Here is a 17,544-nt window from a genome sequence, read left to right as displayed (position 1 = left end):
GTGTGTCTTAAAATCTTAATACAATTTTCATATTTATGAGTTTGGTCTTAATACATTGACAGGTCTTAATGTCACTATCACGGCCACTCAGCTTTCAGACTATCATTGCCATTAGATCCGAACTTATTTAAAAGAGAAAGTAAAGGTAAGTTTCGTTTGTTTGTCTAAAAAAATTCATTGAAATTTTTCTTAGGCTCCGTTTGGTATTGTTCTAAAAAAACATTTTTGGAGTTTTTTTGTTCTATCGGAACGAAAAAACAGAATCTTCTGTTTGGTGCACTTATGTTCTGTTTCTATTTTTTTGGAAAAAAAAAAAAAAAAAAAAAACTGAAAAAATGAGATTTGATGGAACTCCAAAATAGAGTTCCGTCTTCCCAGTTTCGTTCCATTTTACAAAAAAAAAAAGTTCCCGATAAAAATTTGAAATTTTGAAACACCATTTTTTCGTTTAAAAACTGCATTTTGACACAAAAACTGAAATTTTCGTTTTTGACACGAAACGACGTTTATGGAACAGAAACAATACCAAACGGGCTCTTAAAGCCTTCGTGTATATTGTGCCGGTGTATGCCGACTTCTTTTTTCTTTTCCTTTCTTTTTTGAAATATAAAAGTTGTGTATGCTCGTATCAATTATGTCTATCTCTTTTTTCCACCTTTTGAAATTACCCTCTACCTCTTTATATGATATCTCATTTGGTGCCTTCATTAATAATAGAGGAAATTACACTCACCTACCTTGTATGTTACAAGTATTATACTTAGACCCCCTGTGAAGTTTTTAATTACAAACGTACCCTACGATGTTCTCTGTTAGAATCAAGTGTTAAATGTCCTTTTTACCCCATTCCCTTTGTTTAAAACTCAAGTCTTTCAACTTCTCCATCTTCGTTCCTGGTGGTGGCCAGCGAGTCTTCCCTTTTATCAGTTTCACTCCCAAATAATTGTAGTGATGGGAAAACAGTATTCCAAGGCGGTTGCGGCAATGGACATAGACACTCTATTCATCTTCTTCTTCTCTATCTCCATTTGGTAGTGTTGGGAACACTCTATTCCTTCTTCTTCTTTTTTGGCATCGGCGATGGTAAATCCATGCTTCTTTTCTCTCCAACCTCCAAGCTTGTCATTTCTTTTCATAGTACAAGAATCTTACAACCCCTTCTCACTCTATCTCTAACATTTAATTAATCGAAATCTTTCAATCAAATAATGTCGTAGAAATGTTTTATTGAATAAATAAAGAATGAATGAGATTTCATAAACAAAGATGACTTGTCTTAAGCGATTAGGTAGCAAATCGTTCCCTTGGAAAATCAAGTCTTGCAACTCAAGTTCTGAAGATCAATTTGCATTTTCATTTTAGGGTTTTTTCATTTCAGAAGGGTTTTGCAGAGGTTTTGCAAAGGAGATTGTTTTGTAGCGATTTCCTTTGAGCCGTTGTTGATCGATCACTCTATTGCAGTGGTTTTGCACAGGCGAGTGTTCTTACAAGCCTACTGAAGTTCTGAGTGTTCTTATTAGCCTACGGAAGCTCGAAGTTGTTCTCCCATCTCTCTCTCTATCTCTGTTTTATTCGCATTTCCTAACCTGTCATTTTTCTAGAAGGTGAATGCAACCCATCAAGTTCTTCTATCGTGATTCTTCCCCAGGGGTCGGATTCCAGGTTTAGGAATTCCAAGATTCTAGATATTAGTAGGAAGCAGTTCTTCGCATCTTCAATTCTTCTAATTCAATTGCTCAATTGTTCTCACAAGTTTTTGTTTTTCTTGCATAGATAAGTTGTACGGCAGCCTAAGTTCCTCATTTATGTGGTTTTTTTTTTTTTTTTTTTTTTTTTTTTTTTCTGATTTATGGTTTTCTGGTTCCTGAGGAGAACATTGTTTCCTCATGGAATAAAATGACAATAAGTGTTGAGGGCAAATAGGTCATCTCCATTGGATCAAGGGTATTTTGGGGTTTAAAACAATTTTGTAAAACATGATTCCTCACTCACAATCAGGATATGGTTGATAGAATCTATAACTTAGAAGGGAAGGGAGTGTAATTTCAAACTTCATAGGGGAAGGTTATGTAATACCTAAAACATATAGGGGAGGGAAGTGTAATTTCCTCTTAATACTATCTGCTAACTTATCGTACACCGACAACATATTTATCCCTCTCCATAAAAATTTCTTGAACTACAAGCGTATCCTACACCCTCTCATGTGAAATTATTTGTTAAATTTTTCATTAAATAATAAATAATAAAATGAGTGGATGTTGCTATGTTGGTAGGTCAAAGAACCCTTCCTTCGTAGTTATTAAAAGAAAAAAAGGTATTCATGTTGAGAGTGTGGGATGTTTTTCACATTCTCTCATATTGTGACCATGAAGGTCTCACGTTGACAGAAAAATTGTCTTTGGACAGGATTTGTGGCGGAGATCGACGAAGACTCCTTAGGTTGCTAACACATGGCTTGAATTGATCCAATGGCAAATGATAAAAGAGAGGATTTGGGTCTCTCGTGTATGGATTTTAGGTCAAAACCGTTGTTCTCTTTCAAACCCTCTTTCTCTTTTTTGTCTTTGTTCATTGTAATCTCTCTTCTTTCATACATGTTCAACAAAACCCTCTCCTCCATCTCCCTCTTCTTTCTTCCTCCTCCCTCTTCTCTCTTTTTTGTCTTTGTTGAATGTTTGGAGAGAAACGAAGAACTGTGGAAAGGGTTTCACTGAACAAAGACGAAGAGGGAGGAGGAAGAAATAAGAGGGAGATGGTGGAGAGGGTTTCATTGAATAGAGACAGAGAAGAGGGTTTGAAAGGGAACAACGGTTTTGACCCAAAATCCATACGCCGAGAGAGACCAAATCCTCTCTTTCATCTCTCATCGTTGGATTAGCTCAAGCCACGCATCAACAGCCTAAGGCGTCTCGACCAGTCTTCGTCACAGATCGTCTTTGGAGACGATTTTTTCCCCACATTGACACATTCGCTATTTTCTAACCATGTGAGTCCCATGCGTGGAAGATTCCCCTACATTGGTGGAGTGAGAAATCCTCTCACTTATTATTTATAATTTTTTTGGGAAAATGCTCTCTCACGGCCAAGAAAAGGTACACTAGCATTCTTTATTTTTTTTTCCTCATATGAAATGATCTTGCTGTCTTCCTACATAGGAAACCATTATGTTGCACCTCATTAGTGTAGTCCTCTCTATTGCTTCTCTGAAAACCCTCTCAAAATTTTTTTCTACTGTTTAATATATTTTTAAAAGAAATAATCATGTCAGTCTGGTGTTGCCTATGTCAAGACACAGGGGCAAGCACAAAAAAAACCACTGTTACCCTTACCCTGTGCGTTGAAGATGCTCCCACATGCCCTCCTATTAGTTCTGTATTTTGGTATTGCCTATATCAGACTAGGGTTCTCTCTTCCTAACTTTTTATTATATAAGATCAAAAAATACATTTGAAATATATATTACCAAATAAATATAATTAAATGAGAAAACAAATCCACAAATGACAAATCGAGCTATATGATGGGGTCATAGATGCCAAAAGTAGCAATGAAGGCACTATTACTATTTGAAAAAAACAGTATCATGAATTTTGTAATATATGGTATTTAAAAAAAAAAATATTACATTCTAATAGTCAAGTATTTTTTCCTTTTTAAAATTTAACAATTCTTACAAAATAAAATAAATAAATAAAACACAGCCGCCGGAAACTTTTTCTTTTTTGCTTCCTTCTCACAAATTTCGAGGTGAATGGTATCGTGCTTTAACGTTTTTTTGTTGACAACTGTTTTTGCTCTTCCGGCCCGATGGCATTGGCCTGCTACCATACTCTTATCACGAATGTAGAGATCATATAGAAAGATAATCTAGATTCCAATTGGGGCATTTAAAATCGGATTTGACTCCTCTCCTAAGCGTTTATTGTCCAAGTCTTGTCCATAGTTATTTATGCAAACGTCACATGTTTAGGCGATGATTCATCAATTATTAATGCCTCATTTTTTACGCCTTTGTAAGCTTCTTATTTCCATGTCTTCTCTCAAAACATTGGATCACCACCTAGACACGTGGCTCGCCCTGGTAGCTACGGGGTGACCTGGGTGATGGACGCTCAAGAAAAGAGTCAAATCCTTCTAAACCACCTATTAGATGTTTTTCCCATACTCATGATTTGCTTGTGCTTACCGAAGTCCAATAGGGGCCTTCTATCTTTAACATTTTTTTGTGAAAAAGATCCCTGTCTATCTGGCTTAGACAATACTTAGATATATGTGGGTGTGAAAAGATCGCACATTTGCACCACTCCCTGCCCCATGCGAAGAAGATGCTTCCACATGTTACTTGATTGGTCTGACCAGTTGGTGTTATTTGTATCAGATTGTGCGATAGGGTTTTTGAAAAAAAGAAACCTAAAAGACAATATAATTTTACGCCCAAACGCAATGGGGCGTGAAATGACTGTTTCACTGCTTATGAAAAGTAAAAATCACGTTCCTATTGACACTTCTGTTAGTGCTTTCATTGGCTTATACACTGTTATAGGTGCCACGTTGTCTCTTGGGAATCCCTTTCCTATTTTTGTAAAATAAAAAGCTCTTTTAATAATTTTGGGAAGAGTTTCAATCGCAAACCTGTGTAGGTAGAATCTCTCACGTGGGAATTGGTTTGGTAGAATATGTCACATGTAAGACAATCCCCAACATAATTTCTAACCATCACACTGATAGTTTAACCTTTTTAATTTTCATGGTTTTTCTAATGATCGATGGCTTATCTTTCAAGACTTAAATATGCATAAATGGTCTTTACCAAAAAAAAAAATATATATGCAAAAATGGTATCAGCGGATTTGATACCGTAATTTGGACCAGGCTTTTTAACCACCAATCAATACTCAACAGTATAAGATATATCTTTTAACCACAAAACATAGTGTGATGAAATAAAATTGATCAAATTTTCTTTCATCGAAGGTGGAGGATTATGATCATTGGTATCATGAGATTGCATTAGGGAAGGGTAATTTTATCCTTGTCGATAGAGATGAGAGTGTAACGATGACACAAGATTTAAATTATGGAGTCACATCACCAAGGGAGAAGAAAAACTCAATCCAAAAAAGATTGTGAAATTTTTTAAAAATAAAGAATGCTATCTAGTCATGTGGTTGGTGTAGGTTCCATGCAACCTGCTGCCAGCTGTTGTATTGGGAATATATAGTACGGACCCTCGATACAATTATTGTAAGAAATAAATACCATGCATGTATTTTACTGGTATACCAAAACTGTTTTGCTCTTGAACCTCTCCTTTGAGCTCCCTTGTTTCCTTATGCAAGCACATCGGAGATCTGGCCATGACCATCATGTCCTGAGACTCGAAAGAATTGAGTGAGAGTTCGTCTTTGAGACCCAAGTAACCATAAGTTCTCAAGCTTGATGAATGCCTTCACAAATGATTGGACTTCTTTGCAAAATCAAGGTCTTCTTCTCTGAGTCCTTGTAAAATCAACTTCTTTTGGCACTCAATGATTTCGACAACCAAGCAGTGGTCATAAGGATGGTAACAAGTTCAATCATCCAAGGATCTAATGATCACAACTTTTCTGTTGGTGTAATTGTAATGTTTTCATCATATGTGGGCAAACATCCAATCATTGTATGTGTATGGATTAATATATAGATGTTGATCGATGAGTTTGATTGGATGAAGCCCTATATGAGAGGTGCTCTCTTTAGTGGGTGGAGGCTTCAATGAACCTGTTCTACTAAAAATGTAAAGTCTCTTTTATTATGTGTGGGCCTGTCAGCATCTTAGCCCAACTTGATTCGTGAATGATTATTAGAGAGAGTGAGGAGAGTATTTGCACTTGCACGTTAAGTGATTCAACAAATTTTCTATCAATTTTGCACTTGCTTTTCCAGTCATTGTATGGGTATGGATTAATGTATGAATGTTGGCTGATGAGTTTGGTTGGATGAAGTCTTAAAAAGAGGTCATCTCCTTAGTGGTAGAGGCTTTAGTATACCCATTAAAGTGTAAAGCGTGTTTTATTATTGTGTTTGTGTAATGCTTGTTTTATTACATGTGGGCTTGTTAACAAATGTGCCCATTATGAAAGAGGCATTAGTTGTTCTCAGTTTTCAGGATTGGTTCATGTTTCCCGTATATATAATGGTAACAATACCCATTATGTGCTAATCCTAGCAACCTTATAGAAGATCAACAGAGGGAGAGACATCGACTGTAGAGAATTCTTCGTCAATCGTTCTGGATCCAGATATGAGAATTATGTCGAATCTCTTATATTGTGTTTCATATTCAATGATTCAACACGTTAAATCTCTATAAAACATTCCAACAATAACGACCATGCAGAAGGACCACCATCTTGTTGGATTTCCAGTACTTCCTCATCTTCCTCTCTCTCTTTCTCTCTCTTTCTATATATGTATATATATATATATATAATATAGGGAAAAGGACAGGTATATTAGCAAGATACCCAGGTATCGAGTATGCTAGCGTATATTGACCGTTGGATTAGATAGATTAGATCTATACCGTTTATACTTGTTGTCTTACAGAACCAACCCAGCCCTGACCCTCCACAGTTGCTCTTCTTTCTCCCTCACCATCTCCGATTTCCCGTGTCTTCCAAAAATTCCGTCGTCCTTGATGCCGCTATCTCCCACAAGTTCCATCAGCTGTTTCGACATATCTGAGTTCTCTACCCAGTTTGCTAGACAAATTTATGGATTTATTCTTAAAAGATTATATCAACAAGAAGCCAGAGGGCCAACTCGAGAATCATCATAAATACGGACTTGTTGCAGGTATGAAGGATCTGGAAGTGTAGTTCATACTCTGAGTTTTGCCTTCAGTTGCAGAGCAAATAGACCTCCTTTTGAATAAAATTGCATCATCGTCCGAAGACAAACATGTCAAAATTTCCTTTTCTCCAATTGAAACAAGAAGCCAAAGCACCTTTTGAATAAAATTGTTATCCTCTTTATCCATCTTTCCTTTTCTCCAATTGAAACAGGTCAGAATTTTTAAACCTGTGATTCCGTAACCTGTTCTCTATTTATATTATGTTTACAAGAGTAATAGATGCACTAATTCCCTATCTAATTATCTTGCTATGGATTCATCAGTTGAATCTTAGTCTCTGTTTAAAGTTCAGTTTTCTCAATCAATATCAAATCCTGGTTCAACTTACTTTTCTAAAATCTGGATTCATCAGAATCCTATGTTATCTGTTTCTAATTTCAGTTTCAGTTTCAGTTTCAGTTTCTAAAACTCTACTTTCTAGAATTCAACTAAATGTCTAAATCTTAGTTACTAATTCTAGTAATTCCTACTTCTGGTAGTTACTAATTTGGTTTCTATTTTCTGTCTGGGTTTTGGTAAGTTAAAAAAATGGGTCCTTCCATATATCCACATCTGGGAGTGGGGTTACCGCTAAAAAAACTAAACCCTAACGAAGCATCTTATAATCGATGCCATGTCTGGGTTTCCATAGTCTATTACCAAAGCTCAATCCGACCTTATCATCATTAAAAAAAAAGAAAGTGGAAACCAACGGACGGGGCAATGGGGATCGAGGCGAAGGGGATGGAGGGGAAAAAATCGTCTGTAATTCTGATCTCGTATAATTCCGTGAAATACCACCTTCAGGGGGTGACACGTGTATTGATACCAATGCAATGGTCCAGATCTGATTTAAATACCTTTTCACTGATTTAATGTTTTATTAGTTGTACCAGATCTGGACCATTGTATTGGTATTAATACACGTGTCACCGCCTGAAGGTGGTATTACACGAAATTGTACGAGATCAGAATTGCAGACGATTTCAACCCGGATGGAGGAGGGGGCTGGAGGGAGGAGAAGTTGTGTGTGTGTGTGTGTGTGTGTGTGTGAGAGAGAGAGAGAGAGAGAGAGAGAGAGAGAGAGAGGGAGAAGTGTTGCAGCATCACAGGTCAGATGCAGGTTACTGGGAAAAAAATTATGATGTAGCAGCGGTGTATTGAATCCAACGGTTTATATAGGCTAAGCGAATCGGATAGTTAAGATCCTGCTAGCATGTAAGATTCTAAAGTATCCTGCTAATATGCCTATCCCTCTCCCATATCTTAGGTTTGCAGTTCCTCTAGCTTCTGGACATTTAGAGGGAAAGGAGTAAAGGGCTGAAGGAGAGACCATTAGTTTTGTCATTCAGACATCTCTCTTCCACAACTGTATGAGAATCACATACACACCCCCCAAATCGTCCCTGTTAAATCACAGTGGGGTATATTGTTGAAGTTAGTCTGAAAATGATATAAATGGCCTATCTAAAAGTCATAATTGCCACATTATTCTGCCACATCACAAAACTTTGTGGACGGCCAAGGGCAGCAGCTCATCTTGACGGGCCATAAAGTGGCATTTTCCACTAACAATTATTACTCCTCCTCCCTCTCCTTTCAGTTATTTCTAATGGTTGACTTTTCTTGTCCACAGAACCAAGCATGATTAATTGCAGATAATAAATAATCATGATTAATTGCAGATAATAAATATTCTTTTTATCTTCTCCATACAAAACACCCCCCTCCTCATGGGCTTCAGAGAACTTTTGGTTCAAAGCCATTCTTTTGGCCCATCAGGCAAGCCCACGGCTTAGGGATTGGGATGGGACTAAGCCACAGTTCAGTAAGGCATAAGCATATAACAATGACGACCTGGGCTGACAATGGTGTCATTACTAGTGCTGGTCTGCTCAGATATATCATCCTTCATCCGTGACTTTGACAGAATTTTCAATCTGCAGTCAGTGTCATTAAAATCATCATGGTGCTCCGATATACTTCTTTTTCTGGACTCTAAAGATTATTCGATAAGATTCACAAAGAAGTAAGAACTCAAGTTCATCTTTTTAGCAAATTGCTTCTCAGTGGATTCATCAGATGGTGGATTCGATCCTAGCTTTCGTTCTTTTCTCACATCTCAAAAATGTCATTCATTTCCTTGAAACTTCTAGCATATAAGGTGAGAAAAAGAGAGGGATGGTATAGCTATACAAATCGATGGTGCCCTCATATCAAAACACCAATTATGAACAATGACAACTAATTTCAAACAGCTACCTGCTCTCCAAAATGTTATATACTTTCCCCACCCCCTCCTTAGAAGCCCATGATGGAGTATCTAGAGACAGAAGGATTCTTCAAGTGAGGCACCATTTTGAACCACCTCTCATCTCCAAAGAAAACCTAAACTGCATTGGCAAACTCTACAAATCATCAGATTAGTTGACATCAAGTTAACGTTTAACTGAAACAACTTATCCCGACTCTTGGCAGAGGATCTCCCCCCAAGAGCATGCTAGGAAGCTGTTTGTCAAAGCAAAACATCCTCTATACAGAACTGCTCCATCCCAACCATATCCATCTTAAGGTGTGCTTTCAAAAGAAACTTGATGTTCGCCACTGTATCTTGGCTTCTGGCTTGAAACATTAGCAAGGCCTTGAAGCAATTTGACGACATCCACATTATCATCTAGGTAGTACTTAGCCTTGCTTGGCTTCTGCCCAACAGTACATGCAAATATTTCAGGAACTGCCGGCAATAATGGACCAGAAACCGTACTTAATATGCTCTCAAACATGTCTTCATCGGATCTGTCATCTCCAATGCACATGACAAAATCGGGTGGCTTCCCATTGCAGACCATTGCTGACAGAAGCTTCTCTGACACCAATCCTTTACCTACTCCCTGCAGAATATCAGGCATTCATAAGGACCTTACGACAACAACTAAAACGACGTCAAAGGCACATAGACAATGCTAAGGCCATACATACTTGTGGTTTAACTTCGACAATATGCTGGCCCCTCTTGACTGCTACTGGCTCATTTGTGAGTACATTTTCAAGATGATCCAACAATTCCTTGGCCTGGCAAGATCCAAAGTCAGGGTCTGCATCTTGATATTGCCAGACCAATGCACTCTCCTTAGTCTCTATGTAAGACCCATCAGTGGTCTCTGTGTACAATCTCATTACAGGTTCTGCAATTCGTTTCCAGTCAAAATCGGCAGCCAATGAACTGGATTCCCAGTTAGAGGATTTACTCCACCTGCCAAAAGAAGAAAAACACAACTGTTAAATCCCACAAAAAGCATTTTAGAGGGCAAGTTAAATATGCGACTGTTATTCACCCCAAAGGAAAAAAAAAATGTGCCTGTCCACACACACACACAAACCAAAAAGGCAATTTAAAAAATTACAAGACGGGAGGAATATACCTTATGAAATACCCATGTTCAGCCGCTATTCCCAGCATTTCACAAGGGGCAAACCATTCGCTCAGAGAATCCCGCCCTCTACCACTGACAATAAACACTGTGTTTTTTGGATCACTGCATAGGCTGTTTAGCACAGATATAACTTCAGGGCTGGGAATCTTATTAATGGATGTTTGAGACACAACTGTGCCATCATAATCCAGAAATATTGCCCTTCTATTGGTTCTCTTGTACGCTGATACAATATGGTCAATTGACAATTTCCTAAAACTTGGTGAAAGAGAAACGACCCTGAAACTCATACCAAACCCAATTCCCCAGCAACGTTTACTGTAATGATCTTTGCATGCTCTCTCCAGATCCTGCGTGAAGCTGCGGGCCCAATATCCCACATCATGAGAACTAACATAACGATAGTGCTTCTCATGCCGCAATTGCTTCTCAGCATCAGGCATAATAATGGCCAAATTTAAGGCATCAGCTACAGCATCGATGTTCCAAGGATTAACCCTGATCGCTCCACTTAGAGATGGAGAGCAACCTATGAACTCAGACACAACAAGCGTGCTTGTGCGAGGGGACCCCACAGAGATGCCCATAGCTTCATCCAACTGTGGAGTTCCCTGCCTGCAAACAATGTACTTGTAGGGAACCAAGTTCATTCCATCCCTAACAGCATTTACAAAACAACATTCAGCCACTGCATAAAAAGCAATCTTCTCATATAGAGGAACAGGATGATCAATGAGGATCACTGGGTTATAACCCGGCAAACCATAGGTGTCATTGATCCTTCTAGCAGTTGAATACATTTCCCTCTTTGCTTCCTGTACGTATTTCCCAGTACTCCTTGCAGGTTTCACGATTTGGACCAGAATCAGTTGGCCCTGCAAATCCTGATTCTGCTGCAGAAGCTGCTCTACTGCTAGCAGTTTTAAGCTGATTCCTTTAAATATATCCATGTCATCAACACCAAGGATCAACCTTTTCCCTCTGAACTGTTCTTGGATCTCTTTGATTTTAACAGATGTAGCATCAAGATTCAATACAGACTCGAGCTGACCCATATGAACACCGACAGGCAGAATTTTAATGTATACTGTGCGACCAAAGTATTCAAGTCCAATGTGCCCCCGCTTAGATTCATAGTCCAAACCCAACATCCTACTGCAACAAGACAGGAAGTGCCGAGCATAATCAAATGTATGAAAACCAATCAGATCAGAATTCAACAAAGCTCTCAAAATTTCATCTCTAACTGGCAGAGTCCGATAAATCTCTGATGAAGGAAATGGGCTGTGAAGAAAGAACCCAAGCTTGACTCGATTGAACCGTCTCCTTAAGAAAGTTGGGAGTATCATAAGATGATAATCATGAACCCAGACATAATCTTCCTCGGGATTAATTACTTCCATGACCTTGTCAGCAAATATCTTATTGGCAGAAACATAAGCCTGCCAAAGAGACCGGTTAAAGCGGTCTCCATGGTCCGGACAAATAGGCAGCATGTAATGAAAAAGAGGCCACAACTGTTGCTTGCAGAATCCATGGTAGAAATTTTTCTGAAGGTCAGGAGGCAGAAATGTGGGCACACAATTAAAATCTTCCAGCAGTTTCTGGGCAACATCTTCCTGTTCGCTGTCATCTACATCAACCTTCAGAGAGCCCACATAGATAACCTCACATTCACTTGAGAAGCCATCCTTCATTTGTAACAGAAGTGAATCCTCATCCAAACTAAAGCACCATCTGCCTGTTTCCATATCTTTCTGAGCATGCAATGGAAGGTGGTTTGCTACTATAATTTTCCGCTCACGGGATGCAGAGGAGAGAGCATCCATAGCCCCATCACCGTCTATATCAGAAATAATTCCAGGAACAGTCATCACCCGTGGTAGGGATCTAGGAGTACAAGGTAGATCCAGTAGCGCTCCAGAAGCCAAGCCCAAAAAGTTTGAGTATGATCTAGACACCATGGTAGTGATAGAGAGTTTTGCTGTATCAATATACGACAAGCTTGGATCAATTCCACGGGTTATCAGTACCAAACTGCCTGAAAAAAAAAGAAGAAGAAGAAGAAGAAGAAGAAGAACCGCCCAAATTATCAAAATGGAAATCAAAGAATTCTAAATTATGTACCACATATAAAAAATTCCCTTCAATCCACAGATATACTAATGCATAAAATAAAGCTTTAGCATTGTAAGTTTATCGGATAACAAGATATATGTAAATAAGATCCCTTTAAACTGTGTGGTAACAGAATCAAAGCATTATTAACAAATAAATATTACATTATCTAGAATCTTCTTTTTTTAACACGCTTTTATTGCATAGCCACGTAAATATTCCTATAGAGTTATAAATAGCTTATTTACTACATTTTCCGTTATCTAATGCTGCGGGGATTTTTGCTTCCTGACACAACAGAAAACGAATATACGACAAGATCTTACAACACGACCAGCCAACATATGACCTGTTACATATTATTAATACCAGACAGAGGAAATCTTTTGAAACATAAAGCAACCACGACCCATTGAATGTGAGAGAGAGAGAGAGAGAACGATTGCACTAAATGATAGCTTGCTGACCCATGACTTTATTCAAAGGAGTCTAGCTTCACATGTGCCCAACACAGAAATGCAAGCAAAACATAACGCCGCTACCGAATCCTCATCTCACATAAATAGGCATCTTCAAGAAGTCAAACTTTGCATGTAAATGAAGGATAGAGGAAAACATTCTTAAAGGAAACAACTATGCCAAAGGGAATATAGGGAAAAAGGACATTCTTAAAGGCTAATAATCTCAACTGGAACTCCTAGAAGACTCACTATCGATAAGAAGCAACAAAACTGACGTGGAAAGATTAATGTAACAGAAATGTTATAGTGATCCGAGGACAAAATATCATCTTTGTTGCATCTCCTGAAATCTCATAAAATATTGACGTCACCATATGGCGACAAACTATGCAGAGCCTAGATAAGGAAACCCCTGAATCCCAATACAAAGCTTTTCAACCAACATTATAATTTCAAGCATATAATTATAAAATAAGAGGTTGCCTCCAATTCTCTATTGCTTATCATGATAACCAATAATCCTCAGCATCTATTTATTAAAATGAAAGAACCATTCAAACAGGAACCTTGCCCTCACTCTAATTTTTCCCAAAAGCCAAAAAAATATCAAATAAAGAAAGAGGGAGAAGTATTGATTACAGTGAATCACCAGATGAACAAAGCATCATTTCCAAATTTAGATATCCTAAAGAGAAACATCAAAGAAGACAGTAGCATGATAAACAGACTAAAGGTTCTATAATGATGTAACCACAAACAATGCCAACCACAACATGTGCCACAAATGCCATTAATCCTAACGTTCAAATTCAATCCCTAAATCATCTACGAAATGGTTCCTGTCTGAATGTTTCTTTGAAAAGAATCAACAATCTAAAGTCTAAACTACCCTTTCACTTGCCTATTTATGGTAGTAGAGTAAATAAGAAAACTTTGTACAAGAACTTCTACAGATTCACTAAAGACAGTTCCAAAAAGTGGGTATGATCAACATCCACATAATCCTTTAGTACTCGCAAGGTTAAAACGATACTTCATCTCAGTGAGAACATTATAACAAAAGTGAAACGGATGATCTGCAAAATGCATAACTAGAAAACATAATTAGAAGAACAAAATAAACGTAGGGCATGCATATGTATTCCCACCACAGAAGTAGAAAATGATTTGTATGGCTTAGAAAAATCAAGCACAACTACTTCAAATTCTTACTTGGGTCTTGTTTGTTTCCTATTTGCAAAAAAACTACTCTAATATCAGCCTGCATGTAGTAACACATTCGATGAAATTGGGGTTTTTGTCCAGGCAACCAAATAGGAATCTCACTTGGTTGAAAAGAACAAAATCCCGGTAGATATTCAAGAAGATTGTATATCGTCATGGATTTCAACTCAATTATTTAAATTGGAAGCCGTCCAACCTTCCTTATATCCATTTTCTATTTACAGAAAACGAGATATATTTTCAATAAACGATACATATCACTAAAAGCTTTTAATAATTTCCAAATTTGCCAACCGTTCGCCGTTTCTTGAGTACATCAGGTGATTTGATATTCCTAGTTCTTTAACATCATCTGCTTTACAACTATGTCTCCGAAACAGAGACGCTTTGGCTCGAAACATTTGTAGTAGACATACCGTTCCGCTGAACAGTTCCAAATCTGATTACCACCTGCTTTCATTCCTTGTCGAAGTTCTATAGTTTATAATCCTAAATTATCAAAGACGAAGAGAAACCCAGAGATTATAGAAGCAAATGAACTCCAATTTCCCGGAGCCAGACTCAAGCCTAAAGTAAAGGGGAAAAAATATGATAAAGAAGAACTTCAAGATCTCAAAGTCTCAACCCGAAGTTTCAAAATGGAAAAATAAAAAAGAAACTTGCATTTACATTGAGAGCTCCAAGCTTTCGGATCACAGATTATCCACAGCAAGGCGAAGACAAAGAAACAGAGAGGACAAAAAGACTTGTCCTGCAACACAATCAAACCAAGAGTCGATCAGAAAGCTTCAACAAAAACTACTCCAATTCTCCATAAGTGTTCACTATTAAACCGTCCACCAGAATTCAAGATAATGAGACAAAAAGAAGAAAAAACTTAGAATTCAAAGAGGAAATAAAAAATATAAACAAAATATCAATATCAAATCTGAAACAAGAAAACATAGCCGCCGGAAACCGACCTGAGAAATGATGAAACTGAACGAAACAACTTCAAGCTTTAGGTTTCCATGGAGAAACCAGCAACCAAAGAATGAACTTCCATGAGGAATCCGGCAAGAATGTGGGGTTTCGAAGTTCGGAAATCACCGGAGAAGCACAGAGAGGCTCTTCCTTTTCTGCACTTTCAAAGGAGAAGCAAAACCAACCAAAGCAAGAGAGAAATGAATGAATAGAGAAGAAAAATTAAAAAGTATTTAAGAAGAAGACGACTCCGGATAATTTATTGTTATTTACTAAAAGACCCTGGATAAATTTTAACCCGCTTGGATTTCGAAAATTTTATCCTTTTGTTTCATCCATTTCCCCATATACCCCTGGTTCCTTAAATATTACAGAATTTACCCTTTCTTCTCTAGTTTATCTAATCCTAAATATTATCGCTATTTTGATTTTCTTTAGATAACTTGGTTGGCTTAGAATATAAAAAAAAGAATCTTTTTTGGTCCCTTACTAGACATTGGTGCCTGATAGCACATCTTAAATAATTCAAATCTAATGGCCAGCTTGCTTTGAATCACTTCTCAATTCCCATTACACAATTATATGTAATTGAAAATACGAAACGTGCTCTCTCTGTCTCTCTCTCTTTCTTTCTTAAAAAGATATGTCTAATACACTGACCTTTGTTTGGAGAGAGAGAAAGATGGAACACCAACGTAGGCCACAGTCCTAGATGGAAAACTTTTGATTTATTGGGTAAAAGAATCCTACCACTCTGGTATAGGCAACATCAGCATATAAAGCCAACGGCGAGTGCATCTTCAATGCACAGGGGGAGGGTAATATGATCTTTTCATACTCTTCTATGTATGGTCATAGGTAACACCAAATTAACAAGGTTCTTTCTCCTCATATATATTGGGAGACAGAAACTTGCCAATCTGGTGTAGGCAACTCAACGTGTAAAGCCAATGGGAGGGAACACAAGAACATCTTCAATGCACAGGGTAGGAGGGCAATGTGATCTTATTGCACATGCCCGTGTTGGGCGTAGGCAACACCATGCTGATAGGATTCTTCATCATATAATGGTCAGTTTGGTTCAATCGGGCTGAGTCGATTTTGATGGATAATAGACCAAACTGAAATCAATCCATCAAATTGAAAGTCGGTTTTAGTCTCATTTGGATCAGCTTTTCATTGGGTTGAAATAAAGGGATCTTATTAAGCCGTTGTTAGCCTACCACCGGTTCGGTTTTGATTTTTCATGTATACACGTTTAAAAAACATTGGAAAATAATTGCTTTATTAATTTTTTTTTCGAGCTTTAACCTTTTTATTTGTTTCAATCTAGGTTTTATGACGATTTTGATTTCGACTAGTCCGATTTGGTTTTAATTTCTAGTAAATAAAACCCCAAACTATTACAGATTCAATCTGAACTAGGCATTCGATTGGTCCAACCAATTCGGCGGAGAATTGACACCCCAATTTAACTTTAAATATAAAAAAAATATGGATTGTTTGATTCACCAAACACCTATATGTTTTGTTAAATAAAACAAAATGAAAAGGTTCTTTGAGCAAACAACGAATGATAGACCAACGTTCTCTCTCTCTCTACTCCTCTTAAACCTCTCTCTTCTCTGCCTCTATATATGAATTATTTTATTCTTTTATTGTGAATCCTATCATGCTTGTTCATGAACCCTCTCCCCAAAAAGAATGCCTAGTTTTCTTATAAAACAACATTATCCTCCAAGTTTCCCCTCAATGTTCAACCATTTTAAAATCCTCCCACGTTGTTTACTATTAAATTTAACAAAATGATTATTGATTGATTTATTTATTTTTTGAATGGTTAGGTTTACCCAAAAGAAAAAGAAGATTAGGTCAAAATATTGAATAGGTGAAGATTAGAGACACTAAATATCGTTCGTCTGTAGTTGACTCCAACTAAGCCTTAGTGTACGATTATGGTAATTTATTTCTAGATAAGGCTCTAAAAAGTCATTAACCTATTAGTATAAATAACAAAATATATATCAATGTCAGTTTTGGATTCATTTGTTCCCCATCAATGACTTCTTGGTAACGACTTGCATCATAAATTAAAGGACTCATATTGATGAAACAACAACCCTTGTAAGCCAAATAACTACACTTGAAAAATCAGGTTTTGACTAGAACAAAGAAAAAAAATAAAAACACAAATCTGGTCATGGGTCATGAAGACCCGTCTAGGTTTACATAATGATCAGATCATGTATGAACTAGTCCCAGTTTCCATTGACTCGTTTTTTCTCTAAGTCATGTGAAACTCATTAATTTTTTTTTTAATGGATCATAATTTGAACAACTAAGCAAAACCTTTTTTTTTTTTTCTCATTGGCGAAACAATCATAGCCTCACTACCTGAGAAGAAGAAGAAGAAAGAAGTTATTAGGAAACATAAGGAAACAATGAATACCCTAACTAATCTATTAAC

At 37.3% G+C, this 17,544-nt stretch overlaps 1 protein-coding gene across 3 annotated transcripts; it reads right to left on the bottom strand.

Annotated features, from left to right (window-relative positions):
* Positions 1–8,925: 8,925 nt before the first annotated feature.
* Positions 8,926–15,267, bottom strand: LOC122080069 (probable alpha,alpha-trehalose-phosphate synthase [UDP-forming] 9). Of its 3 annotated transcripts, none has more exons than XM_042646939.1 (5): positions 15,077–15,267; positions 14,778–14,865; positions 10,300–12,352; positions 9,857–10,130; positions 8,926–9,768 (listed from the first exon to the last, which is right to left on the bottom strand). In XM_042646939.1, exons 3-5 carry the CDS (start codon positions 12,273–12,275, stop codon positions 9,445–9,447), a joined length of 2,574 nt encoding a protein of 857 aa, XP_042502873.1. In that variant the 5' UTR covers positions 12,276–12,352; positions 14,778–14,865; positions 15,077–15,267; the 3' UTR covers positions 8,926–9,444. The 3 variants fall into 3 exon arrangements, with proteins under 3 accessions (XP_042502873.1, XP_042502872.1, XP_042502874.1); XM_042646938.1 differs by having other exon boundaries at positions 14,784–14,865; XM_042646940.1 differs by having other exon boundaries at positions 10,300–12,295; positions 14,784–14,865.
* Between the last annotated feature and the right edge of the window lie 2,277 nt (positions 15,268–17,544).

The sequence above is a fragment of the Macadamia integrifolia genome, chromosome 5, assembly GCF_013358625.1.
Source record: "Macadamia integrifolia cultivar HAES 741 chromosome 5, SCU_Mint_v3, whole genome shotgun sequence".
NCBI lineage: Eukaryota > Viridiplantae > Streptophyta > Magnoliopsida > Proteales > Proteaceae > Macadamia > Macadamia integrifolia.
Note: the sequence above shows the minus strand (reverse complement) of the source record. Positions and strands in the feature narration are given on the sequence as shown.

What these genes read in the sequence shown, in the direction of transcription:
- LOC122080069 (XM_042646939.1), bottom strand. Translation starts at nt 12,275, where the DNA reads ATGGTGTCTAGATCATACTCAAACTTTTTGGGCTTGGCTTCTGGAGCG. An exon ending in GAACATGGGTATTTCATAAG is followed by an intron (nt 10,131 to 10,299) that starts GTATATTCCTCC and finishes TTCTTTTGGCAG; the next exon opens with GTGGAGTAAATCCTCTAACT. An exon ending in TTGTCGAAGTTAAACCACAA is followed by an intron (nt 9,769 to 9,856) that starts GTATGTATGGCC and finishes GATATTCTGCAG; the next exon opens with GGAGTAGGTAAAGGATTGGT.